The sequence below is a fragment of the Portunus trituberculatus genome, chromosome 18 (assembly GCF_017591435.1).
Source record: "Portunus trituberculatus isolate SZX2019 chromosome 18, ASM1759143v1, whole genome shotgun sequence".
In the NCBI taxonomy this organism is placed as follows: Eukaryota; Metazoa; Arthropoda; class Malacostraca; order Decapoda; family Portunidae; genus Portunus; species Portunus trituberculatus.
The window spans coordinates 21,959,166-21,985,945 of record NC_059272.1 but is presented as its reverse complement, the minus strand read 5'-3'; the positions used below and the strand labels follow the sequence as shown (position 1 = coordinate 21,985,945).

At 37.8% G+C, this 26,780-nt stretch overlaps 1 protein-coding gene across 1 annotated transcript in view; it reads right to left on the bottom strand.

The window, feature by feature from the left end:
- LOC123505422 (phosphatidylinositol 4-kinase alpha-like) overlaps positions 1-26,780 on the bottom strand; it is a 43,043-nt gene that overhangs the window by 11,325 nt on the left and 4,938 nt on the right. Inside the window, exons 9-27 of the mRNA XM_045256666.1 lie at positions 23,414-23,570; positions 23,114-23,303; positions 22,794-22,983; positions 22,258-22,367; positions 17,018-17,177; positions 16,237-16,396; positions 15,893-16,032; positions 13,895-14,028; positions 12,868-12,969; positions 11,999-12,172; positions 11,681-11,846; positions 9,367-9,570; positions 8,997-9,246; positions 8,179-8,336; positions 7,071-7,199; positions 6,631-6,814; positions 5,769-5,966; positions 1,173-1,405; positions 652-848 (exon numbers count right to left, since the gene is read on the bottom strand). Coding sequence (XP_045112601.1) covers positions 652-848; positions 1,173-1,405; positions 5,769-5,966; positions 6,631-6,814; positions 7,071-7,199; positions 8,179-8,336; positions 8,997-9,246; positions 9,367-9,570; positions 11,681-11,846; positions 11,999-12,172; positions 12,868-12,969; positions 13,895-14,028; positions 15,893-16,032; positions 16,237-16,396; positions 17,018-17,177; positions 22,258-22,367; positions 22,794-22,983; positions 23,114-23,303; positions 23,414-23,570 — 3,236 coding nt within the window. The remainder of the gene's footprint in view (positions 1-651; positions 849-1,172; positions 1,406-5,768; positions 5,967-6,630; positions 6,815-7,070; positions 7,200-8,178; positions 8,337-8,996; positions 9,247-9,366; positions 9,571-11,680; positions 11,847-11,998; positions 12,173-12,867; positions 12,970-13,894; positions 14,029-15,892; positions 16,033-16,236; positions 16,397-17,017; positions 17,178-22,257; positions 22,368-22,793; positions 22,984-23,113; positions 23,304-23,413; positions 23,571-26,780) is intronic.

Below are 26,780 nucleotides of genomic sequence, written 5' to 3'. Positions count from 1 at the left end.
ATTAACAGTTTCTATATAGATTCCCTTCATTTTATATATCTGGAGGAGAAACTCAGTGAGTAAGACAGTAATTAAATCTTTGAAATAAGTTGAATGTGATCCTGTTGAAGAGCCTTAATGAGTCACCTGTTGCTCTCTTAATAACTCCTGATGCCATTACTACAGCTCAACTGCATTTCCCATTACCTTTTCTCAGTAGCAAGCTGCCTAAGAGTTAAAATCATTATAGTCTTAGTAGTAAATGGGATTGTTCCTCTCTGTATCACTCTGTAAGGCTTTCCTCACTGGATTAGTGATAAAAGAGAATACCAGTATGGTCTCAACAATATCTTCTGGTGAGTTCTGTACCAATAAGTTCATTCAATACACCTTTTCTGGATAAGGTGGAGATGTTGTGAAGTAATGAGCAGTCTGTCATAAGCTGGCAAGACAGGATGGACTGCTGTCTTGGAATGAATTAATCTATTTTACTTTGGTTCTTATGGGGAATTAACAATATAATTTTAAAATTTTGGATTTTGAACAATATTTATGAACTGAGATTCCACTGTATTTGGTTTGTAATCCAGAAATGTTTTATTTAAATTGGATGGAGATGATTGTGGTTATCTATACTGCAGGCATTCCTATATTTCTCAGTCATTTACATACCTTGATGGTAAATATACAGCCAGAGCCGGTGAAATGCTCCAAGCTAAATTAGTATTGCCACTCCATGATTTGGGAGTGTTGAAACTAACTGAAAGCCATTTAACAAGAGCTTCTTCCTGTGGAGTTGTCACCTCTGCACCCTGTCCGGCTGTCTGAGGTGGCTGAAGCCAAACTTTTAGGGTTCGTATTTCAATAGCCTGGGACAGAAAGAATAATATATATATATATATATATATATATATATATATATATATATATATATATATATATATATATATATATATATATATATATACACATCTTTATATCAATGATAAGGAATTATTGCTGTTTGTTTTCATAACATTTCTCAACTATATCAAGGTTTTACAGAGGCTGGCTCACATTTATAGAACATGTATGTCACCAATCTTGTTTCTCTATGATTAAATTGCATACTACTAAAACAAACCACCATTATCAACATTCATTACTTTAATGTTTAATGCATATGTTATTACTAACATATGCAAGTGACTTACCAACAGGGACAAAATAAGGGCCCGTTTTTTCAAATAATCCTTAACATAAATATCTGGATTGATGAGCCGTTTGCTGCGTGATGACTTTTTGGAGAGGGTTGAAGTGTTTGATGAGAGGGGAACAGTGTTGATCCAGCCATTAGTCATGGTAAATTCACCTGAGGTAGATCTTAGGTCAGATGCAACAGAAGGTGACAATGAGGCGCCTCCACCATATTGTAAGGATGTAAAATCTGAAAAGCATCAGAAAAAAAAAAAAAACTTTTTAAATTCTTTGCTAATACATATCAATAAAAATCCTGGATCTCATATTTGTGATCTAAGAATGCAAAACAAAGCAGTAAAAAACTGGTGCACTGCCTTCCTTTATAAAACATTAACATTTCAGTCTGACTATACTAAGAACTCCTCCCAGAACCTCACACCCTTCTTGTCCATCATCAATGCAGCCATTAAACAAGGAAAACGCTCTTCTGTCTGAAATATATCTTATGCCTCTGGCATCATAAAGGTCAGCATGACTCAGCATCAGCTCTGGTTGATAACTACTACCTCATCTCAAGTCTTATCTGTAAAGACTTTGCATTTAGATATTGTAGGCTTCTGATACCAATGTCTCTCTTCTCTTTTGGACCTAAAGCAATTTGACAACATGAAATCCTTTCCCACAGCCTAATCTGTTTATTACGCCATGTTAAACCTGCTGGAGCTATGGAAATTTGCCAGAAAAGCCAGCCACTACCTTAGCACCAAAAACAGGACCTTCCATTTGTCAGACCACTATGTTACCCATTTTTTTTTTTTTTTTTTTTTACATTACAAGGGCACTGGCCAAGGGCAAACAAAGTGTTAGAAAAAAAAAATCCCGCTGGTTGCCAGGCCCTGTTAAGAGGAAAGTAGAAAGAGAAAAAACCAAAAAATCTAAAAGGAGGGTCCAGTTAACGTAAGAGGTGTCTTGACACTCCTCTTTTGAAAGAGTTTAAGTCATAGGCAGGTGGAAATACAGACACAGGTAGAGAGTTCCAGAGTTTACCAGTGTAGGGAATGAAGGAGTGAAGATACTGGTTAACTCTTGCATTAGGAAGATGGACAGAATAGGGATGAGAAGAAGTAGAGAGTCTTGTGCAGCGAGGCCGCAGGAGGGGGAAGGCATGCAGTTAGCAAGTTCAGAAGAGCAGACAGCATGAAAACAGCGGTAGAAGACAGATAAAGATGCAACATTGCGGCGGTGACTTAAAGAATCAAGACAGTCAGTTAGAGGAGAAGAGTTGATAAGACGAAAAGCTTTAGATTCCACCTTGTTTAGTAAAGCTGTGTGTGGATCCCCCAGACATGAGAGCCATACTCCATACACGGGCGGATAAGGCCCTTGTACAGAGCAAGCAGCTGGGAGGGAGAGAAAATGGACGAAGACGCCATAGGACACCTAACTTCTTGGAAGCTGATTTAGCAAGAGTAGAGATGTGAAATTTCCAGTTTAGATTTTTAGTGAAGGATAGACCGAGTGTGTTTAATGTAGAGGAGAGGGAAGTTGAGTGTTATTGAAGAAGAGAGGATAGTTGTCTGGAAGGTTATGTCGAGTAGATAGTTGTAGAAATTGAGTTTTTGAGGCATTGAACAAAACCAGGTTTTCTCTGCCCCAATCAGAAACAAGTGAAAGATCAGAAGTTAGGCGTCCTATAGCATCTCGCCTTGAGTCATTTAATTGTTGTTGGGTTGGGCGTCTGTTGAACGCTGTTGAATAATGCAGGGTGGTATCATCAGCATAGGAGTGGATAGGGCATTGAGTCAGATTTAGGAGATCATTGATGAATAATAGAAAGAGAGTGGGTGATAGGACAGAACCCTGTGGAACACCACTGTTGATAGTTTTAGGGAAGAACAGTGACCGTCTACTACAGCAGCAATAGAACGATCGGAAAGGAAACTGGAGATGAAGGTACAGAGAGAAGGATAGAATCCGTAGGAGGGTAGTTTAGAAATTAAAGATTTGTGCCAGACTCTATCGAAGGCTTTCGATATGTCAAGGCCGACAGCAAAGGTTTCACCGAAGTCCCTAAAAGAGGATGACCAAGATTCAGTTAGGAAAGTAAGAAGATCACCAGTAGATCTGCCTTTACGGAAACCATACTGGCAATCAGAGAGAAGGTTGTGAGCTGATAGATGCCTCATTATCTTCCTATTAAGGATAGACTCAAAGGCTTTAGAAAGGCAGGAAATCAAAGCTATAGGGCGGTAGTTAGAAGGATTGGAGTGGTCACCTTTTTAGGGACAGGTTGAATGTGAGCAAACTTCCAGCAAGAAGGATAAATAGAAGTAGAGAGACACAGATGAAAGAGTTTGACCAGGCAGTGAGCGAGTTCGGAAGCACAGTTTTGAGAACAACAGGAGGGACTCCATCCGGACCGTAAGCCTTCCGAGAATCAAGGCCAGAGAGGGCCAGGAAAACGTCTTTATAAAGAATTTTAATTTTAGGGATGAAGTAGTCAGAGGGTGGAGGAGTAGGAGGAATATGCCCAGAATCATCCAAAGTTGAGTTGGTAGCAAAGGTTTGAGCGAAGAGTTCAGCTTTAGAAAAGAAGAGACAGCTGTAGAGCCATCTGGATGAAGTAAAGGAGGGAAAGACGAAGAAGTAAAGTTGTTAGAGATATTATTGGCTAGATGCCAGAAATCTCGAGAGGAGTTAGAATTGGAAAGACTTTGACATTTTCTATTGATGAAAGAGTTTTAGTAAGTTGGAGAATAGATTTGGCATGATTACGGGCAGAAATATATAGGGCATGAGTTTCAGCAGTTGGATGGCTACGGAACCGTTTGTGAGCCGCCTCTATCATTGACAGCACGAGAACAAGCAGAGTTAAACCAAGGCTTTTTAGCTTTAGGGTTAGAGAAAGTATGAGGAATGTATAGCTCCATGCCAGAGATAATCACCTCTGTTATGCGCTCGGCACAAAGAGAAGGATCTCTGACATGAAAACAATAATCATCCCAAGGGAAATCAGAATAGTACTGCCTTAGTTCCTCCCACTTAGCAGAGTTAAAATGCCAGAAGCACCTCCGCTTAGGCGGGTCCTGAGGCTGCACTGGAGTGATAGAACTGGTAACGGAAATTAGATTGTGGTCGGAGGAGCCCAACGGAGAGGAAAGTTTAACAGAGTAAGCAGAAGGGTTGGAGGTTAGGAAAAGATCAAGAATGTTGGGCGTGTCTCCAAGGCGGTCAGGAATACGGGTAGGGAACTTCACTAGCTGCTCTAGGTCATGAAGGATAGCAAAGTTGAAGGTTTGTTCACCAGGTTGGTCAGTGAAAGAAGATGAAAGCCAAAGCTGGTGGTGAACATTGAAATCCCTAAAATGGAGATCTCAGCAAAAGGAAAGTGAGATAAGATGTGCTCCACCTTGGAAGTCAAATAGTCAAAGAATTTTACATAGTCAGAGGAATTAGGTGAGAGGTATACAGCACAGATGAATTTAGTTAGAGAGTGACATTGAAGTCTTAGCCAGATGGTAGAAAATTCTGAAGATTCAAGATTGTGGGCACGAGAGCAAGTGGTGTCGTTACGCACGTATGCGCAACATCCAGCTTTGGATTGAAAATGAGGATAGAGCAAGTAGGAGGGAACAGAAAAGGGCTGCTGTCAGTAGTCACAGACAACTGTGTTTCGGTTAGGAAGAGAAGATGAGGTTTAGTAGAGGAGAGGTGGTGTTCCACAGATTGAAAATTAGAACGAAGGCCACGAATGTTGCAGAAATTGATAGTGAAAGTATTAGATGAAGTGTCAAGACACCCAAGGTCGACAGCAGAGGGGCAGTCCGACCTGGGGACATTTATGGTCCCCTTCCCAGAGGGGGACTCCGAGGCAGGGCGTGGTGAAGCCATTATTAAATTTTGATTTGAAGAGAGTGTAAAAGTGTAAGGTGTTGTAGTGTAGTGTAGGAAGTAGTAGAAGTTGTCTTTAGAGGGCAGGCTGCAGCTGCTCAATTGTATAAATGAGACCACAAAGGGAACCGGGAAGAGAGGACACGGGGAATCACTCAGTCTGCAGCACTGCCTACATCCCCGTAAGTACCTCTCCTGGAGTATTACAACATAGTACCCTCTGGCAACAATTCAAACAAACATTTAGAACAAAGGAAGACACTAACTTTACAAAGGCCTTTGATCTTATTCATCACACAATCCTCTTGCTGAAAGCAATCAACATAGCAATGTAACCTCCCCATCATACCTGGCTGCCCCTGATTTCCTTAGCAATAGGCACAAACTTCTGCACTATAGCCCTGCCACATTATCTCCACTTGCCCTGATATATAGTGTTTCCCAGGGCACCAAAGTATGTTCACTCTATTTTATCATCCTCATCAATCATGCTCTTAGAGACACACGTCAAGTGGAAATATGTGGTTGATTCCACCATAATGTTAGATGTGACCAATATAATTGGAGATGCATGCTTCACTTGTTAAGCCTAGGCAATCCACACGGTGAATATGGCAAGAGATGTGAACTGATTATTTAAATAAAATTAAAATATCACTTTGTTTTGAACAATACAACAATTCAGTAAATATTTCAGAAATCAAACAAATGCTACATACCTCCAATGTCACTTGCTTTGAGATACTTTCTGTCGGCATGAAGAGAATTCCAAAAGTTAAGAAGGGCATTGAAATCTTCCTGCAGGCGGGCTGTGCGCTGTGTAGGACATCCTCTTGGAGCACAGAAGTAGTCCAGGCATGCACCATATATGCGCTCCCTCAAAACATTCTTGCTCAGTGACTTAGGAAGTGCATCACCTGAAGCAATGGAAGCAAATGATATTTTTTAGAAATTCTTTTATAACCTATACACCATACTGAAGAAGGCATGTAGCAGAAAGTTTCATAAAAACATAACTTTCAAAGATAAGAAATTATATTTTCTAGAACATCATGAATGCAGTACAAAGACTAGAATATTCCCCACTCCTCATACATCCACCTCCTCCAGACTCTGCTCCTTATGTAACATTGGAAGAAGCAAGGCAAAATACAGATACTCATAGAAATCTTTCTCTTTCTCCAGCAAAAATAACTTCAAGCAAAATCCAAAAGCATCCTCATTTTCAGGAGCACTTTAAAACATGTTTTATTTTAAGCATAACATTTGTAATAGTTGCACCGCTGTGTCACACTGAATATGAGGACAAAATACATATTCACACAGTACTAAGCTATGTACGTGCTTTCAATATCTCAGTTTCATAAAACTTGCACTTAGCACAATGGCTTTGGAAGAATGCAAGCACAAAATCCAAAAGGATACTACTTTACATCCAAAATATTTTATGAATTAACAATTTACGAATGGCAATCAGGTATATAATTCGTTCATAACTCAGAGTGTGTCTGTATATCACTTGTTGATAGTACAATTTTAAGATGTTTTTTGAGAAGAGCCTGCCTTGTTGAAACTACTTGCCTTGGATCAGGGTGAGGGCACATGACAGAAGACGGAACCGAGTGCCAACTGCACCAATGTGTCTGCTAATCTTGGCATCCGGATTTCCCACGGTCATGTGAAGTGTTCGGTGAAACATGCAGGCAAACATGGCTACCTGAGCATCACTGTCATACTTGGCAATCTCGATACGCTCACTGATGAACTGCGAATCAAAATACAATGTGAAACTTTCAAACATATGAATATGAAATATCTGAAATGTAAATTTTCTTACAATTATGAAACTGAAACTATTCATACCAACAATAGATACTAAGTGATGTCTGGATTTCAATTTTATAAAATGGTAATCATCAACCTATCCATCTTAAGACCATAATCACAGTGTATCAGGCTAGGATTAATCAGTTACATCAACAGAATATAATTCATTTTATCTAAAAATGAAAATAACTTACTCTGATCCAAATGTCATGAGGACCAACTTGAGGTACATGTGATTCAAGGTCACAGCCTTCATATGCTGCCAGAGGGTTAACGTCTTGTGGGGGTCTTGAGAATAATCCTAAACGACGATCCACACTCTCCTAAACAAGCAATAACTAATGCTGTTATAAAAGAAATCTTGTGAACACAGCATTACAAGTTACATCTCATATGGTGGCAAAAAAACAAAATTCATTGCAGGATTTGAACATAATCTCTAAAATAATAATAATGCATAATTCTAGGTACAAATGAGAATTAAAACATCATATCCAGGGGCAGGATGTTTCTGGACTCAAACATTTTATGGGAATTGAGTTAAACTAAACATCACACAAGGATGTAACATGTTGCAATACAATATACACCTCAACCTGATTGATTGAATAACTAAAAGCTATTTTCCCTGATTAGCAGCTAGTGTATGCAAATCTTGTGACTTTATCATCTAAAGAAAAAAATATATAATTTTGTATCGTTAGTTTACTCTTCCATATTCCTGTAAGCTGAAGAATATTGCTAGATGAACAACCACATTACCAACAAAAAGGCTTTCTAAGAAAACAAACCCAAGGTTCTACTCCAATAAATCATGAGGAGTCACCTTTAGATTTAACATGATATTTACTCTTAACAGTTCATCTCTTATTATGTCAGAAATCTCAAGAGATGAGCAACTCAACTTATTTATACTCTATAGTTTATATTTTGCCAACTCAAATGTTTCAAGAAATGCCAGGTACATTATTAGGAAGTAAATACTATATGAAAATGTTAGGGATCTCAATAATGTGTATTTTACTACATTCAAATATTTTTTATTTTTATTTTTCTATAGGTCTCTACTGCATAGGAAAAAAAAAAACTTATTTCATAGTATTAAGCTGAACTGCCTATGGCATAATTCATCATGATCTTGAAGATCACTTACTAGAATCTTAAGTGTCACCTATACCATTTAAGGGATTGGTCAGTTATAACTGAGAGTGATAGAAAAATCATTAACTTTATATTCTCCATTTCACTCTGAAGATGCATTTTGAATGCAAGGGTGTTTCATCTTTTTCTTTCAGGTCTCACCTGCCAAGCAGCTATCATTTCCTGCATAAAAGGAAGTGTAAGATCATGACGTGCTGACAGGATCCAATGCCAGCAAGCTGTGCTGTTTTCCATAGTATCTTCTGTGAAGAGGTTCAAAGAGGAAGCACAAACACATCGAAGCAACATCCGAGGAATACCTGAAATAAGATACACAAATAATTTCTTGATGGTATTTTTTTTTTCTTTTTTTAATCTTCATATAGCTACATGTAGTATTCTTTTACAGTGTTTCATAGTCCACAGTATCAAAATTAGTTTGAGGTTTGGGAAAATCAAGTTAGCAATGCAGTAAGCATTCTACTAGATATAGCAATACAGGCAAAGACACTGCAACTTAAAATCCAAGCTAGTTTCATGATATAGAGGAGTGTATCAAATCTGTTTGTTAATGACAAGCCAGATGGAAGGAAATGATAACATAAATGGTCAGATTTGCCAGATGTCACTGCCAGCTAAGTCTTTCAACCCAAAAAGCTTGGATTATTTTTTCAATTTTCATAAACCACAGTACATTACCAGTAATGAACAAATGGATTGCTTAAGACAAAAATTCATTACATTGCAGAGAGAGAGAGAGAGAGAGAGAGAGAGAGAGAGAGAGAGAGAGAGAGAGAGAATCACCAAATCATGATCTTTGCCAAACTTTGAGTACATTATTCTGCACTTCTTATTATAGCATGAGCAGCCCTTCTAATGCAAGACACCTCATTTACATACTACAAAAAAGGGCAGATCTGCTAGTAAATTAATGTATAATCCTTAAATTAATGGCTGACTTTTCATATGAATCTTCTTACCTTTGTCAGCAATGAGGAGCCCAGTAGCTCTCCACAATCCTTGTCTGAATTCTAACTCACTTTTCTTCTCACAAGCTGCTGTGATATCACTCAGCACCTTAGCAATGAGTCTCTCTCTCTGTGTATCATCTGAGGCCATGAGCAACAGTCCTGAGATTTCTCCTTGGTAGTGAGTGCGAAGACTCAAGTTCTTTATGAATGACGATGTAAGGTCACTCATCCCTGTGTGGCGCTTGTCAAAAGTAGAGGTCTGCAAATGAAAATAGAGAGGCACATGTGTTGGTAATGGTCACATAAATTATCAGGTGATGATCAATCAATTGGTATACTTATAATTTTCTGTATGAAACTTTTGCTTCAGAAAACTTACAAAACTTCCAGTAGCAATGGACTTGAGTCCTGCATACTGAAGAACTGATTCTGTAGCTAAAGCCAGTCCAGAATGAGATGACAGATTGGTTTGATCAAGGTGAGTTTGGTAGTTCTGCAAATGGGAACGTGTTGCCTCAGGGGCCCACTTCATAGCTTCTTGCAGGATTCCTTGACATCTGGCTGCAAAATCACTCACTGTTCGCTGAGGAAGAGTAAAAGTAACAATGAGTAAAGAATTGTAGAAGAGGATATTTTCTTTCATCTTTATTATTCACCTATTTCTTGTCTTTATTATACATTCTCATGCCATAAGATTAGTATATTTATGTGCAGTCCATATGTGCCTGCCATTTTTTTGTCATGCTTTTTTTTTTTTTTTTTTTTATGAAACTTGCATATCATATTTTGATGTATCATATTCCTTAAAAGTTGAGGGAATAAGTGAGACTGATTCAAGGAGTAATAGCACGTCACATTGCAGAAGATTCATGGGCAGCTTATATATATATATATATATATATATATATATATATATATATATATATATATATATATATATATATATATATATATAGTGGTACTTTGACATATGAATTTAATTCGTTCCATGACGATCGTTGTATATCAAAAAAATCGTATATCAAATAAATTTTTCCCATAGAAATTAATGGAAATAGAATTAATTCGTTCTAGTGATACAAATTTACCCCCCCAAAAAATCAACATGCTTTAAATACCAACCAAATATAGATCTAATGTAAGATAAATACAATGTTTATTATATGCATGATATAAATGTACTATATTGCCCAAAATAACAACTTAACCAGCAAAACTCGGGACATGTCGATAGACGTTCATCACGCAAGACTCAGGGCACATCGATAGACGTTTAGGCGTTTTAGGGCGATATTTTGGCTATTTTCTTCCCGTCTTCTTTGCTTGTGAGCTGGCAACATTCATCAGGAGCAAACATATGCTATAAGTCACTGTGTCACTAACTCCCACGATGGATGGTTGTAGCAACAGTGATTTCACAGTGTCCGATTCCGCCACCTCTCCCACGCGCCTTACTTCTACACCTCGAGTCTCTTGCCATGTAGCAGGGAGACAACATTTGAATGAGAGTGGTATCAGAACAGGCAACAGGGGAGAGAGAGAGAGAGAGAGAGAGAGAGAGAGAGAGAGAGAGAGAGAGAGAGAGAGAGAGAGAGAGAGAGAGAGAGAGAGAGAGAGAGAGAGAGAGAGAGAGAGAGAGAGATATATACAAGGGGCCCGTTTCCTACCGCTCTAGCCAAGGCCGCTAAACCCAATCGGACGCAAGGCCACGAACACCGATGATATCACCTCATTCAACCTGTGATATTTAGGTAACCATAGCATCTAGAGACTTCTGTTTTTTTTGCATTGCAAAGAGGAAGAGTTGCTTGTGGGCAGAACACCATTTGTACTCACTCGTTTATTGAATTTCCAAGTGTAATCAGTATGTGAATACAGGCTATTCTGTGTGTTTCTCGCCAAACCTTGCCAAACGCGAGCAAAAACCACCAACTTGAATTCATACTTACCGACGCTGTGATAGAATTTCATATATGTAGTATGGAGGAGGAATTGGCGAGTTACCCATGCCTTATTATTGGCATGCCACATGATCTGGAGTTTCTCTTTTAACACCTTATGTGGTTTAAAAGCCTATGGGTTCTCAGAATGATACACCAACAATGGTTTGACTTTATAGTTACTACAAGTGTTAACGCACAGGGCCAAATCACAGATACACACACCACATTCATATTTTGCAATTATCTTGTGTTTCATATCCATTGTGAGACTCTTCTAAGTTTCTTCTTTTCAGTCTTCTTATCTTTACTTTTGGAACCTATGATCACGAGGTTTTGAGTTCACAAAACTTAAGAAAAATACACACTGCCGAGGAGCACAGACACATACATGCACAAAGGATGAACAACGATACACAACGCGAACTGAATGTTCGGGCTGACACGGGTAGCCGAGCGATCGCTGCACCACCTACTGATGGATATTCATATCTTAAAAATTATTTTCGTATTTCGAGGCGTAAATTATATGAAATTTTTTATTGTAAATAAAAAAAAATCGTATGTTGGAGCATTCGTATCTCGAAGTATTACTGTGTATATATATATATATATATATATATATATATATATATATATATATATATATATATATATATATATATATCCCACATTTCTGGCCACAAAACCCATCACTACTGTGTTAACAATCCATCAGTAGATTTACTGAAAGATGGCAAAATCATTTCTCACCTCCCTGGCCTCCAATGTATCCATGAGGGTTATACTGAAGGGAGTGTCTGGGATGGGAATGGTTGGATTGGCATCATTGGGGTCTAGCTGTAGTGAGTAACCCAGTACTTGTAAGATATCCAGGAGGGTTCGAAGAACATTTCCATTCCACAGCAGTAAAGGAAACCTGTTAGTAAAATTAATAAAGAAAGGGTGATTAAGAGAATGTTTGGCTTATTATTTGTTTTAAATTTATCAGATTTGTTGAGATGGATTTATTATCCATTTTACATAGAAAACACAAAATAGAAAGGTATATGATTGAAGTAGCTTTCTCACCTATCAACAAGCTTGGAGAGCAGTCTGTCAGCCACACGTCGAATCTGCACTTGAGTGTGGTTGAAATGGGTCAAGAGAAACTGAGCATGCAGAACCAAAAGCTTTTCTCTATGTTCATCTCTAGAGCGCTGACTTACTTGCTCTAGAAAAATGTTGAATACTCTTTCACTCACTCTGTAAAACATAATTTGATTAGTTAAATGCTCTGTTTATCATTAAAACAAGGAAAACAATAAATATTGCACACATAGATGAGAATTAAAATTAATGACTCTCGTTTGCTTTTGGAACTATCAGTATTGGCTAGAAATGAAGCATCAGCATGACTATCAGCAGAAAATAATTGCATTTGCAGTCCTTGTTATTAATCACCTTATAATGATTTACAGGGTATTTCAGAGGTAGAATAAGATGATCACTTGTTGGGTAAAGTATATTTTAATCTGATCTTTCTGTAAGCCAGAAAAATCAGTAATCACGCATCCTATAGTTCTAACAATGTCAGATAAGTGATGGGAAACCATAACTTAAAAAATGTGATAGGGTCAACAGATAGAATGAAGAAGGTTTAACAGATGCAGTTACAGCCAGTCAATTACTGGAAGCAGTATGGTTCTTGTGATGGTTATGAAATATTCATTAGAGCCCTACTGGGGAAAGTATTCAGGAGAAAAGTAAAAGTGATACTGGCAAGTGAAAAGATAAGGAAAATAAATAAATAAATAAATAAAAATTAACAAAATATATGGGTAATGCACTTTACGCAAAATTTCGCCATCACCATTTCCCTTAAAAAGAATAAGTAAATGAATAACTGATGATAATGGAAATGATAAAACACTAAGGAAATATACTGATCACAAACTTACTTGTTAATACACATCCACATATCATACTTGTCATTCTGAATAGCAGGATCCAACAAGTATTCAAACATTGGCTGGAAGTTGGGCTCAGGGGAACCTCTTACTCTGCAAAGATATGCCAGACTTAAACGTTTAACTATGAAAAATAAACACTCACTGCAAAAGATCTAAACCAACTCTAGGAAAGTTCCACAGACCCAATATCAAAATGACAAGAAACAGTGCATCCATGAGTCATAAACAACAGCAAACTCTTATGAATCTGCTCATTAGTTACAGAGTAATGCTGGTAATAGTGACAACTATTCCCTTAGCAGCAAGAAGAGAGCTTGAGAATATTTCAAAAGCAAATCAATATTTCATCATAATTTATAGTACTACTAAACAATAAACAAATACATACAGTAATACATTTTGACTCAAAAAAATTGTTTCCTTGATCATTTTGGTGGCTTAACTTCACAAGTATTCTGAATTATATTTCTTAAGGATGAATATTTGTCTGTTGATTGTGACATGTAAGTGGAATTTTTGGAAATTAAACCTATTGACAATCAAAATGATTACAAGAGAGGTAATTGTCTTCACTCATTTGCAAAATATTGTTTTCTTTTTCTACATTTCCACACAAACCCTTCAGTATTTCTTTGGCAGCTATGGTGCTAGCCCTTTGTAAAAATCAATATCTAAGAAATTAAAAGTAAGAAACCACAGAATTAAAATAAATATTCAAAAAATGCCATAAAGAAACTACTGGAAATGCACCTCATTTGTACATTTGCACTTCTAGCAAAGATTCACAAGGTATACATATTATACCAACATGTAAATATCTAGTCAATAATTATTCATTATTCTAGAATATCTAAATTTACATAGAATCTTGACTTTTATAATATTTCTTAAAAAATCCACTTCTTTGCTCATACACAGGAACATTTCAATATGTAGTAAATGATGTATCTTTTCAGTAAGTAATTATTTCATCTAACAGAGCATAAATACTTATTGCAGTGTACCACAGTCTTACCTTAAAGCTTCCACACGATACACAGATAAAACAAAAATGCACTGTGCAAAAGTCAGCTTGTTAACAACTTGAGTTAGGTCAGCAGGATGCTCCAACAAACTAAGTATCTGTTGTCTCAATTCATTTAGCTCACTCTGCAATATAAAAAGATAAAATCCAATGATTCATGAAATTACATTTTGAAAAATTGTGTAGTTTCAACAAAAAAAGGAAACAATGCTTTTATTTTAATACTGTTGACTGTCCAGTGCAAGCATTCATTCATTTATCTATTAGTTTACTTGGATGTGATTCATTATTGCTTTCAGATGATGAAAGAAAATATTCCTGGCCTTCTTTTCAATACATACAGTCTGCGCAAAAAGTTACCATGCCAATAGTTTCTCGTTATACATTTCATGTCAGATCTCAAAAAACATACAAATTCTAACTCTACCAAATACTTAGTACTTTATTACATTTCCTTTTTTCTTGAGCACCTCTCTGAGACCTTTTGGCACACTATCAGCTAAATTTTGAAGTGTTTCAGGCTTGAAGTCTGCCCAACAATTGTGAAGCTCTTTTTCCAGCTTGGAGAGTGTGGAGGTGTCAAAGCCTCGTAATTTGGCCTTAGTTACAGCTCATAAATTCTCTATTGGAGAAATATCAGGTGAATTGCCAAGCCAATCTTTTATGGTGTTGATTTCACAATTATCTATCCATTCTTTGACAATTTTAGCCGTATGAGCTGGTGCCCCATCTTATTGGAAAATCTCACCTTTGGTTTTCTCAAATGATGACTCAAGATTATCCATTAAGAGTTCCAAATACACTTCTTTAGTGATAGTAGTGTTTTTAGGAAAAAAAACAAGATCACTAAGACCCTTGAAAGTAAAATATCCCCAAACCATTAAACTCTGAGGGTGTTTGGTGGGTTTTTGAGTATAGCGGGAATCATCAGGATCAGAGCCTAGGCACCTGTACACTCTGTTAGATGTTGTACCACTCACACAGAAGGTACTCTCATCAGACCACAGTACTGTACGCCACTTCTCTAATGTCCAGTCTTGATATTTCTTTGCAAACTGGATCCTTTTCTTTCTCTGTGAGTCATTTATAAGTGTTTTTTCTTTGCCCAATAACTGCGGTACCCAAGGTCACACCACAAAGTATCATGGACAGTACAGAGAGAGACACCAGTTAATAAGTCAGGATTCCCTTCCTTAATTTGCCATCCTGTAAGGCTGGGATTGACCTTCAGCTGCCTCCTGATAAGTGTTCTTGTCCTCTCAGGTACCCTACATGGCCTACCAAGTGGCTTTTGTGGGAGTGGTAAATTTTTGCTCCCACCAGCTTTGAATTTTTTACAAAGTTTCAGGCCTTTTGAAAGCAGATTTCTTTGTTACTTATACCTGCTTTATGGAGATCAATGATATACTGAATAGTTTTCTCACAAGTGTGCTTTCCACACATGTCTATTAAGCTGTAATGTATAAGAAAAGAAGTGCAATATTAGTGTGGAAAGCAGGAAAAAGCAAATAAGGCAGTACCTAACATCTACTCCCTATGACAACTGAAAGTGGCCTGAGCAGCCTCTTTCAGCAGTATGAGGGTGGAGAGGGGTGTACCTTGCTGTCAGACATATGATATCTCTCTGAACCTTCTTGGCTTTGTTGCAACAAAAGAAATAGTCAATCAACTGTAGTCACTTCCTAGACTTTTCACACAGACTGTACTTCCTAATGATTTTACTGGATGCTTCTTTCAGTATATTTGTATGTACAGAATGGACAATTTTTTTCTTTCATGGTAAGGATGTACTATTAGACTTTTGGGTATTACAATTTATTTTTTACCATGAGACATCAATCAATCATAAATTTTCAAAGATTTTCATACATAGATGCAAAGAAAATATTTTCTTGTCATAATCTGGGAAACCCTATGTTAACTGCAATAAAATTTTGCCACGATAGACTCAAAATAATTAATTTGAAATCATTTTCAAGCATTACTTACAACAGACACAGAGTCATCCCGTACAGCATATGTGTACTTCAGTTCCTTCATCTCTGAGCGATGTTTTGTCTGGGAAAGCAGCAGAGGTGATGTGACTGCTATGTCACACACAGCAAGATGCCATTCAGGGGGCCATAATCCTGTAATTATATATATTAGGTGGTGCATCATTTAGAAAGAAATTCAGATAAATCTGTATGCCTTATCACATGGTAAGAATATAACCTGTGATTTGTAAGCGATTTTTGTCATGGCAACTGAAAAATCAAGAAAGTGAGCAGATACAAAAAAGTTAACAATTCAATGTTCCAAATCCAAGGAAAGCAGTGTAAGTAGAATCTTACCAGATTCATGCTGAGTAAATCCCATAACAATTGAGAAAAGCCAAAAATCTCTGTAGAGTTTGAGCATGCGTAGCTTTGGTTCTTTGATAGGAGGGAGACGGCGCACCAGCATGGCAATAACAGGAATCAACACTCCCAGGTTACCGGCACTGCTGGAAGCCTGAAGCACAGGAGAGGCACTCAGTGAGTATGGTACGTTTACAAGGCATATCTAAAAACTTTTATATAATACAATAACTTTTCACTGAAGATGGAATAAAATAAGGTAGTTATTGGTGCAAGCAACCATGCAGTTTAGTGGTTAGAATGATCAAGAAGCCTTGAGAAAATCTCATTGGCTCAGCTTATATTTTCTTTCTTCCTTCTCCTAGCCCCCCTCTTTGTTCTCTTCTCCCATTCTCCACCCTGTATCACACACACACACACACATACACACACACACACACACACACACACACAGAGAGAGAGAGAGAGAGAGAGAGAGAGAGAGAGAGAGAGAGAGAGAGAGAGAGAGAGAGAGAGAGAGAGAGAGAGAGAGAGAGAGAGAGAGAGAGAGAGAGAGAGAGAGAGAGAGAATGCCCAAATATGTGCAGATACACAAGTCTTGCCTAATACGTTTTCAATAAGATGTTCCCCAGACGTAAAAATATGTTCTGGTAAATGGACAAAAATTTTAAATATCAGTAAGAAAGATCGTTACCCATATCATTTGATAAATATTTTAAAAACAACTACAACATACGTACAAAATTTCACTACACATGAGAGGGCAATGTCATACCTTCAGTACTGCAGGGTGTTTTTCAGAATTTTGTTTCGCAGCCAATCCAAGTTTGACGAACAATTCTAGGAGACGCATGAGAAGTTTGTCCATTTCAGCTTCACCCTGAATGTTGGCAGCAATGTTTGCCAAAGCATTGTGTACTGCTGTGGCTACATGTCTGTAGAAAAGATAATTGCTATAATCTATATTTGCCAATATATATATATATATATATATATATATATATATATATATATATATATATATATATATATATATATATATATATATATACATATATATACAGGCAACCCCCGCTTAACAAAAGGGTTACGTTCCTAAAAAACCCTTTGTTAAGCGAATTTTCTGTAAGCGAACCAATTATAACAAGTTTAATCCCTGACCTGAGCTTCCATTGAGAGTAAACAAATCGAGAGTGCATCATAGTACAGTATAAGGTTTAATGAAAGTAAAAATTATGAAGTTAAACATTTAAGCAGTTTAATTTAAGACTAACCCATTATAATGTACACTAATGTATGTATGTAAGTAACTTTATAAAGCTGATGATCTTAAATTTATGAAGGGAGGGAGAATGGAGCGGGAAATACGCTAGCTGGCAACCTGTATAATGTAAACAAAGGGCGCATCATTGTACCGCATACAAAACTTATGTACCACATTTTCACAATGCTTTCCATTTTATCCATTGCAGTCACGAGTTCAGGTGGTTCTTTTAGCTTGCAAGGAAAATATGATCTCACCAGGCTTCTTAATAGAGTCTGCTGGGAAGCAATGCTATTAGTTTTCTCGCCTCTCTCATGTCTGTGAATAATACCCAGCTTCACTTCGAGAGTAAGAGACTTCCTGGTCTTCTTAGCAATGCTAGGCGACATTGCAGGATGTTTTAGTGGCATGTACAGTGAGGGAAGATGAGATACTGCTGACGCTGTTATTATTTTGAACTAGGGGGAGTGAGTGGTGTGTGTTTTGTCCACGAGAGGCGCTGGTGTATTCAAAAGCCTGTTGGCTTGAGTGATACGGCGGGGCTTTCAAACTTGGAAAAAATTACCTGGATAAAATTTTGTTAAAGTGAGTTTGGTGTTCATTAAATGAGCAGATGGTAGTAAAAGGAAACTTTCGTTGTAGTGAAATTTCGTTGTGTGAACCTTCATTAAGCGGGGGTTGCATGTATATTCTTTTCTTTATGTTATGGCCTATAGCGCCTGTAGGCATACTTGAAGAGTGTATGTGAAGCGCAATAGTAGCGCGGGCAAATTTTATTCAGTGTGATACCCATATTAGGGCCCATATCACCAACTAAGTGCATCTTTGGTGTAACCACCTAGAACCTGGTTATCATGGTGATATGTACATAACTTTAAACCACTCGACAAATGGCATAGCTTCTAAGCCGTATGTGGTGGATTCAAACCTACGCGTGGACGTCTGCCTGATCCCACGCTCACCACCTTATCCACTATGCCACCTGCTCCCTAAATCTATATAAATATAAATAAATAAATAAAAAAAAAAAAAAAAAAAAATATATATATATATATATATATATATATATATATATATATATATATATATATATATATATATATATATATATATATATATATATACACATATATACATTAGACCCTCAGACTTGGAACAAAAATTTCAATAATTTTTACCCTCAGTTGGAAACAATTTTGGACTTGTAACAACCCAAAGGCGGCCAAATCTGGCAAATCCGGGTGAGGGTGGCACCATAGATGTGAGGCAAACATCAGTTCCTGCTTTGTTTTGATTCCACATTGTCGCCTTGCTCTTAATCCCAGGTGGGGTCAAGGTATTTGACCAGTTTTTTTCATCTGACTATGGTCACTTAACCAAGAAGAATGGCTGAGTAATATTTCATATAAGTACACTGATCTCATAACTAAAATATTTCTTAACTACAGTAGTGACAAGGTGTAACAAGCATGACACAAAGAATCCACATAGGACTAAGTGATTTATGCTAATGGTAGTGCTGCCACCACCCAGCATATTCTTAATACTTGGTTAAGTGACACTCACCATGAAGCTTGCCACCACAAGGCAAAAGGCAAATAATATTGATTTGACATAGCTCAATTCTTATTTATTTTGGTAAAAAATTGGGGATTTAGAACAGATTAAAATTATTTACATGGTTTCTTACAGGGAAAACGGTTTCGGACTTGGAACAATTCGGACATGGAAAAGCCTTTTGGAACGAATTATGTTAAAAGTCCGAGGGTCCACTGTATATATACACCTAACCCTCCATTATCACGTGAAATTGGTGCCTAAAAAACCACACGATAACGGAAAACGTGATAACGGAAGTGAAGAATGAATAGGAAATAAATAAATTGGTGCCTCAACCCAAAAATTTTCCTAAAAAATTTTCCTGTTACCCTAAATTTACTGTGATCAATACTAAAATAGCTTATTAACATTTGACAATCTAAAATGAATGGCATGGTTAATAATATATGATAATATAAATTTTAATTTACCTCGATATTGATGAGCAAGGTACACAGGTTGATGGTGGGAGGGAGGGGAGTTCTGAGGCTTGTGTCATATCACTGTGGACAGCCACGACGATCAATGATGTCAGACAAGAACCCTTCGAATTCCAGATCATCATTGTCATCAACATCATCATCGCAAGGACGAGGGTTAGTATTAATCACTGATGGACCAGGTTGTGGGTGACTGCAGAGGAAATCCGTAATCTTGCATTGTGTTTGTTGTTCATATAGATCCGGTAGTTTTCCTCATAGCTGGCAATTGCTTGGCTGATGTTAATGCAATGCACAGAATTATTTACTGATGAGTCCTGCTCGAGTAGGTGATGCAGAAGTATCCCTGCCTCTATTGATTTCTTTGTGTCACCCATGCTCAGCCTTACCTCTTCTGGTGTTGTTTCCTGCTGGTTCTCGTCAATTTCACCATCATTCATAACATCCTCTTCTAATATTTCCTGGGCAGTTATTTCTGGTGGGTGCAGCATTTCTCGAATATCACCACTAGTAATATCAGCAAAACCAGCCCCGGGGATGTGACGCGCCTCCTCCACAGCTCCCTCCAGCTCTGCCTATACCGTCTGGGGAACACCTGGCACTTGTACCCACCTACAGTCTGGCAGACCCTCGAGAATATTACGCCATGCATGGTGAATGGTAGCTGATGTCATTCCAGCATTCCACTGCCAGGTCCACAGCTTGCTTGATATTGTAGGACTTCCAATAACGTAAAACTTTTGTCTCGGCTTCATTATCACCAACAATCTCCTTCCCCTCATTCTCTTCCTCATCGTTGATAATGCAGTCTATTAGGTGAGCGTCATGTGTTGCCTGACGCATAAGCCGAAACTGATGTCTTGAGTAAGCAGCCTATACAACAGAAATCATTTCCTGATCTAGAGGTTGAATGAGGGACGTGGTGTTAGGCGGCAAGAATTCGACCCTTACATTAGGATCAAGGTCACTCATTACTGGAGAATGGCCTGGTGCATTGTCTAATATTAAGAGAATATTAAACCTGATATTATTCCTTTCACAGAATTTCTTGATCTCAGGAATGAAACATTCTTTGAGCCAGTACAAGGAAAGTTTGGTTGAAACATATCCTTTCTTGGAGCTAAGCCAGTGCACATTTAAATTTTTCATGTCTTTATCCTTGTATGCTCGTGGCCGCTTAGCACGATGAACAATGGTTGGCTTCAGTTGACAGAAACAAGATGCATTAGTGGCTAAGAGAAGTGTGAAACGTTCCTTGATTGCCTTCCTGCCTTGCAACTTTGCTGACTTAGTTGTTATGAGTGAACATCGGGGCATTGTCTTCCAGAAAAAATTTGTTTCGTCCATGTTAAAGATCTTATCAGGTGTGTAATTCTCGTCATGGATCACATTTTTTAATTTCACTGGATATTCATGGGCCGCTTTATAATCACCACCAGCTGCTTCACCAGAAATCAATGAACTTTTCACCTTATATCGTTGGGTAAAACGCTCAAACCACCCCTTTGAAGCCAGGAACATTGGGGGCTGCTGTATGCAACACCTTCGTAAATTTTTTTGGCTACATCCATAACTTCCCGGGTGTCCACTGCTAGATTCCGCCTTGCCATGGTGTCGAGGTACCTTTGAAGCAGTTGCTCTGTTTTTACCAGCACTCTGTTGGCACTTCTTTTAGCGTTATGAGCAGCTGATGCCGTGGGTGTGATATCCATATGGGATTCTATAGTGTCCTTTTTCTGATATATTCCACGAACAGTTGACTCGTTAATCCCGTATAATGTTGCCACCCCCCTCTTTGTCATACCCTGATCTATTTTCTTTATCAACTCCCATTTCTCGGCATACATTAAGTTTTTCCTTGCCTTCTTCACCTTCACTCCATCCTTCGCTTTTGTGGCAACACTGGGTGGGTTTGGCCTTGGCGGTTGGTGCGGAGTAATTTCAGCCACGGTTCACTAGCACACAAGGGTCAAGAAAACCAGCTCTGAACAACAGCATACCACATGCGAGACTGAGGGGTGGTGGTGGTGGAAGTGGTGGTGGTGGAAGTGGTGGTGGTGGTGGTGGTGGTGGTGGTGGTGGTGGTGGTGGTGTTGATGGTAGTGAGTGGAGTGACCAGAACCAATCAGCTCCCTTATTCAAATTACGTGATGTGAATACACAGCGATGATTGGCTGCTGCTGGCTCCTCCTCCTCCTCATGATCATCATCTTTCTTCCCCTCCACCTCTTCCTTCTCCTCCCCCTATCTAAACATTTGTCAGTGTGTGGGATACTACTACTACTACTACGGATGCACGATAACGACTTTCCAGATGCGCTAAAACTAAATTTTGCAGATTTTCATAAGTGCGCAATAACGCGTAGGCACGATAACGGTAGGGCGGGATAACAGAGGATTAGGTGTACATATATATATATATATATATATATATATATATATATATATATATATATATATATATATATATATATATCATTCACCTCTGGAGGATTTGTTCCCTGGGATGATTTATCCCCAAGTCCAGGTTGACTCACCAAAAGGTTATTCATTCCAGGAGGATTCATCCCCTAAGGTCATGTATTCATCCCCAATAGCAGTGTTGTCCAAACTGGGCATGCCAATATGTCACTTATTGCTTAAGGGTTAAAAATGTTCAAAGGGCTAAATTCAAAATAAGCTGACAAGTGATGTAGGGAAGAACCTTCTCACCTATACTGCTTCATTCGCTGGTCTTGTGCTGCACCCATGCCATATGTTCCACTGCTGGCTTCTATGATGATTTTGCTGAACTGTTCCATTATCTCATCATACACCTTGGGCTGAAAAATTAAAATCTTAAATGTTAAATTAAATTAAAAATTTAAATCTTAAATATTAAATTAGATCAAAAATTAAAATCCTAAAAAAATTCAATTCTTTCTTAAGGACATTTTGACCATGCTACTGATACAACAATAAGTTAACCAAAGTAGAGCTCATGAAAATAAAAAAATAAATGAATAATAATAATAATAATAATAATAATAGAATGAATAAAAATGAATAAATAAATAAAGCATCACTGTTCATCCTGAAATGGAAATAAATTCACTAAGCAATAAAGTTATGTGCAACCTATCAATGCGCATTTATGCTCATCTATATATTCATCTTGTATATTCACTCTCTTCCAAAACTTCTTTTATATATGTGAAACCTTGAGTTACATGTTTGTAAAATGTACAACTGATCACTAATAATTTCACCTCATTTTTGGCAAGAAGCATACAACCCATCTGGTCCACAATAAGGGTATCCAGAGATGAGGGAGGTCGACAAAAGCGTTGCAGCAGACACTGGTGCAAGATAGTTTCTGTGGTACGAGGAGAGTCCTTCAAGGCCACAGCTACATGACCCAATGCAACAACCACATTGTTGGATATCACAATAGTATCACTGCAAAAGATATATTTAGATATATGAAGTTTTTAAGTCTACTTCTCAGGAACATCTTAAGATAATTCTCTAATGAATCACAAAAATAAAACCAAGTTAATAAATAAAAGATGAAGAATAATTCACTTACCTTTCAGGCAAGCGGTCACATCCAGCTTTCTCTCTACTGGAGATGGAAGAGATAAAAGCCATTACAGTGTTGGCATCAACTGTAAGGCCAGCCTTCAGTGCAACACAAAGATTTTCAATTGCAGTGTCCCGCAGCTTTTCAAATGCTGTTGCTGAAGCTGAAGCTGGTCGATTGCTGGAATCTCCTGTAACTAGAAACATAATCAATTCAAATTTTGAATGAATTAATCTTATCTGATACACTGTATTTCAAGACTTTGTAACAAAAAAATCAACAAACAAATCCAAAACACTAACTAACCTTTAACAGTCAAATTGCCTTGATGAGGGGTGAGAAGATCTGACTGTTGGCGGTACAACTTTAGAAGGATGGGTGATGGACTAACAAGGAAGTCTTGGAGGTAGTTGATGCATGTCCCAGCAATATTTGGAAATTTGCTTGCCAGTTTACCTAGCCCCTTTAAAAAGAAATGTAAGATTTATTTCCCTTTTGCTTTCTGAAAGCAATGAATATATCAGTGAGAAATGTTTTTTCAAGGAGAAAAGTGAAACATAATATTACATTATGGATTCGTTTCTTGCATATGGCAGTACAAGTAATATGGCATTAGAGAGTAAAAGAAGTTAGCATTACAAGCTACCTAGGAACATAATGTCTCATTAATAAGAAATAAAAAAATCTTAATCATGGCCTCTGGTACCTAATGAGAAAGTTTGAGTATAAAGGCGGGTTCACACGTGTCAATATGTAACTGAAATTACAAGTTGAAAGAGTTTCCAACTGAATATTGGTGCCTAGTGACTTGAAAAATCAGTTGCAAAACATGACCAACATGCTAGTCTTGTTCAGTCGATTTGTGACTTTGTTTACGTTGTGATGTCATAGAGAAAGGTTTGAAAATGTGGTGTCAATGTAGAGAAGATTTTGGAGTTGGTGAGGGAAAAAGAGCAGATCTGGGACCCTAAAAGTGAATTCTACAGCAAAAAAAGCTTACGCAAATTGACGTTTGATGAGATAGCTGCCACTCAGTAATGACTGCTTTCTTCTATGCAGGGTATTGTTGGAGGAGAGGACTGAATACCTGAGATGATTTAATTTGATCACAATCGTCAACGTCACCAGAGTAAGACATCTTGTTGGGTAGCTGTTTGTTTACATTCACTTCTCGCCAACCAGCTGATACTTCCCAGTCGCTATGTGTGAGCATGTTCTGACTAAAAGGGCTCAGTCGATACTTCTAGCGACTTGCAATTTCAGTTGTATATTGACATACAGTAAAACCTCGCTTGACGAACGTCTCTAAGGACGAACAATTCGGGAGACGACCCCAAAAATTTGTCAATATATCGACCCAGGGGACGAACGATATTTCGGGGGATGAACGTGGTTAAACGGCTCGCCGGCAGGCGAGCTGTTTGTGTGATAGCCAACCCAGCTATCACACAACAACAAAACAAAATATAAGCACAAAAGAAAATAGAAACAAGAACATACGAAAAATATTACATAACATAATCTCCGTGCCACCACGATTTTCTTCTGTTTTTTCTGGGCATGGTGATGTTACCTCTACTGTAGCTTCCTCAGCATTATCCTCACTGCTCTGGTGGCTCTCAGTGTTGCTGTCATCATCATCCTGGCCATGTCCAGGTACTGCAGATTGTGGCACATCCATCGCAGCTGTTTCCTCGCTCGCCTGGCAAGGAACACCGTCCTACTGCCCGCTCCTCTCACACTGAGCATCACCTCCGAGGATCAAAGGAACTTCCTGGCCACGTGCCTTTAACTTCACTTCTTGGAAGTCCAAACTTGCTCCCACATGCGTGAGGAAGTCAATCCCCAGCAGGCAAGGGTCTTCCAAGGCAGAGACGAAGACTGGCAATCTTTCCATGTTTCCCACACCGATGTTCACTATAACGGGCCCCACATAGCGGCACTGACTTGTGACGCTACACAGCTGTTGTGTAGCTCTGGCACTGCGCACATCCAAAGTCCTCTCTCATGACTGTCTTCTCGGATCTTGTCTGTCTTCCTCCCCATCCTCCTCTCCTCCATTCCATCATGCCATCAACGTCCAGTCTCTCAAGTAAATAACCTTTTCTTTTTTATTCATTTTATTATCATTTTGATAGCATTTAGGTAAGTAAAACAATTTAGGCTTTCTATAATTATTTCGTTCATGTCATGCATACATTAAAGGTCTATTTTGAATGGGTTTTATGGACAAAAGTATGATTTTTTTTTTTTTTTGGTCTGGAACGAATTAATGGTATTTCAATACATTCTTATGGGAAAAATTGATTCAGGGGATGAACAAATCGGGTGACGAACAGGATTTAGGAACGAATTATGGTCATGAGCTGAGGTTTTACTGTATGTGAACTCGCCTTAAGTCATTATATCCTTGAACACATTAACCTCTTCACTGCGGGCAACAGAAAATTACCCCAGCACTGTATTTGAGCTGGGAGGTGGTGGGAAGATACCTGACTCAGAGGCAGCTCTCTCTCTCTCTCTCTCTCTCTCTCTCTCTCTCTCTCTCTCTCTCTCTCTCTCTGTACTCAACAGATATAAGAATGATAATAGTAAGTGATTTTTCATACTTGGTATGCACATTATGAAATAAATCCATGCAAATTTCAGAGAAAAACAATCATTATAGTTTGGCTGCTCTCGGCAATTTTCTGAAGATGACAAACCACAGAAAATCACTGAAAGTAGTGTCTATGGTAAACAAATTATAAGTCATACACTTACATATTGGTTCTATAAAAAAAACAAAATTAGTACTGCCAGCAGGGTACATCAGTATCTATCCTGGTATAAGCAAATCATCTTTTGTAATAATGATTAAAGTCAAGTAAGTCATCGTACCATATGACCTACACTCTGAAAGACCTCTTACAGTATCCAGGAACAAAACACATCACTTTAGTAGAATGTAGCCATGATGCAGTTTGTGTGTCCTCAGATATGTCATGAGTACTACAAGGACACAAAATATGTGTCCTCGTGGTGAAGGGGTGGCAGGGTTAAACACATCTAATGAAATTGATTCCTCCTTAACCACCATCCTAGCTTTTCTCCATCTTTCATATACCTATCATATTGCTCTCTACAGTACACTCCTCACTACCTAGTTCTTCATTAGACAATATTGTTCTCACTTACTTTCTACCACCATTCGTCATACATCATCATGCTGTTATAGTCATATGACTTATAAGAAAATATTTTTGGTCAAACACTTTAGTTAAGTTTATATTACCAATTTGTGCTAGTGTAAACATCATATTAGAATATAATCATGACTATCAGGAAGTTTCAGCTTGGCAATCTATGCCATTTTCAGCAATTGTTTGTTTTATTCTCAAATGTATCCTTACTTTAATGGTTAATAAACCTTTACTTACTTACTTACTCGTACTTGCATCTCTCTCTCTTATTGTCATTTACCACAACATAATAATCTGTTCCATCAAATACCTTAGTGTCCACAAAGACCAATCATCCATGCTACTTCCTTTTGAAATAAATGTCTTCTATTCATGAAATATATATATAATTCATTGAAACATTTTGCTGTCTGCATCAATTTTTCTTACATATAATTCTTCACAAAACTGTAAAACTACATTCTACAACATAAGATTAAAGATGCGATTCA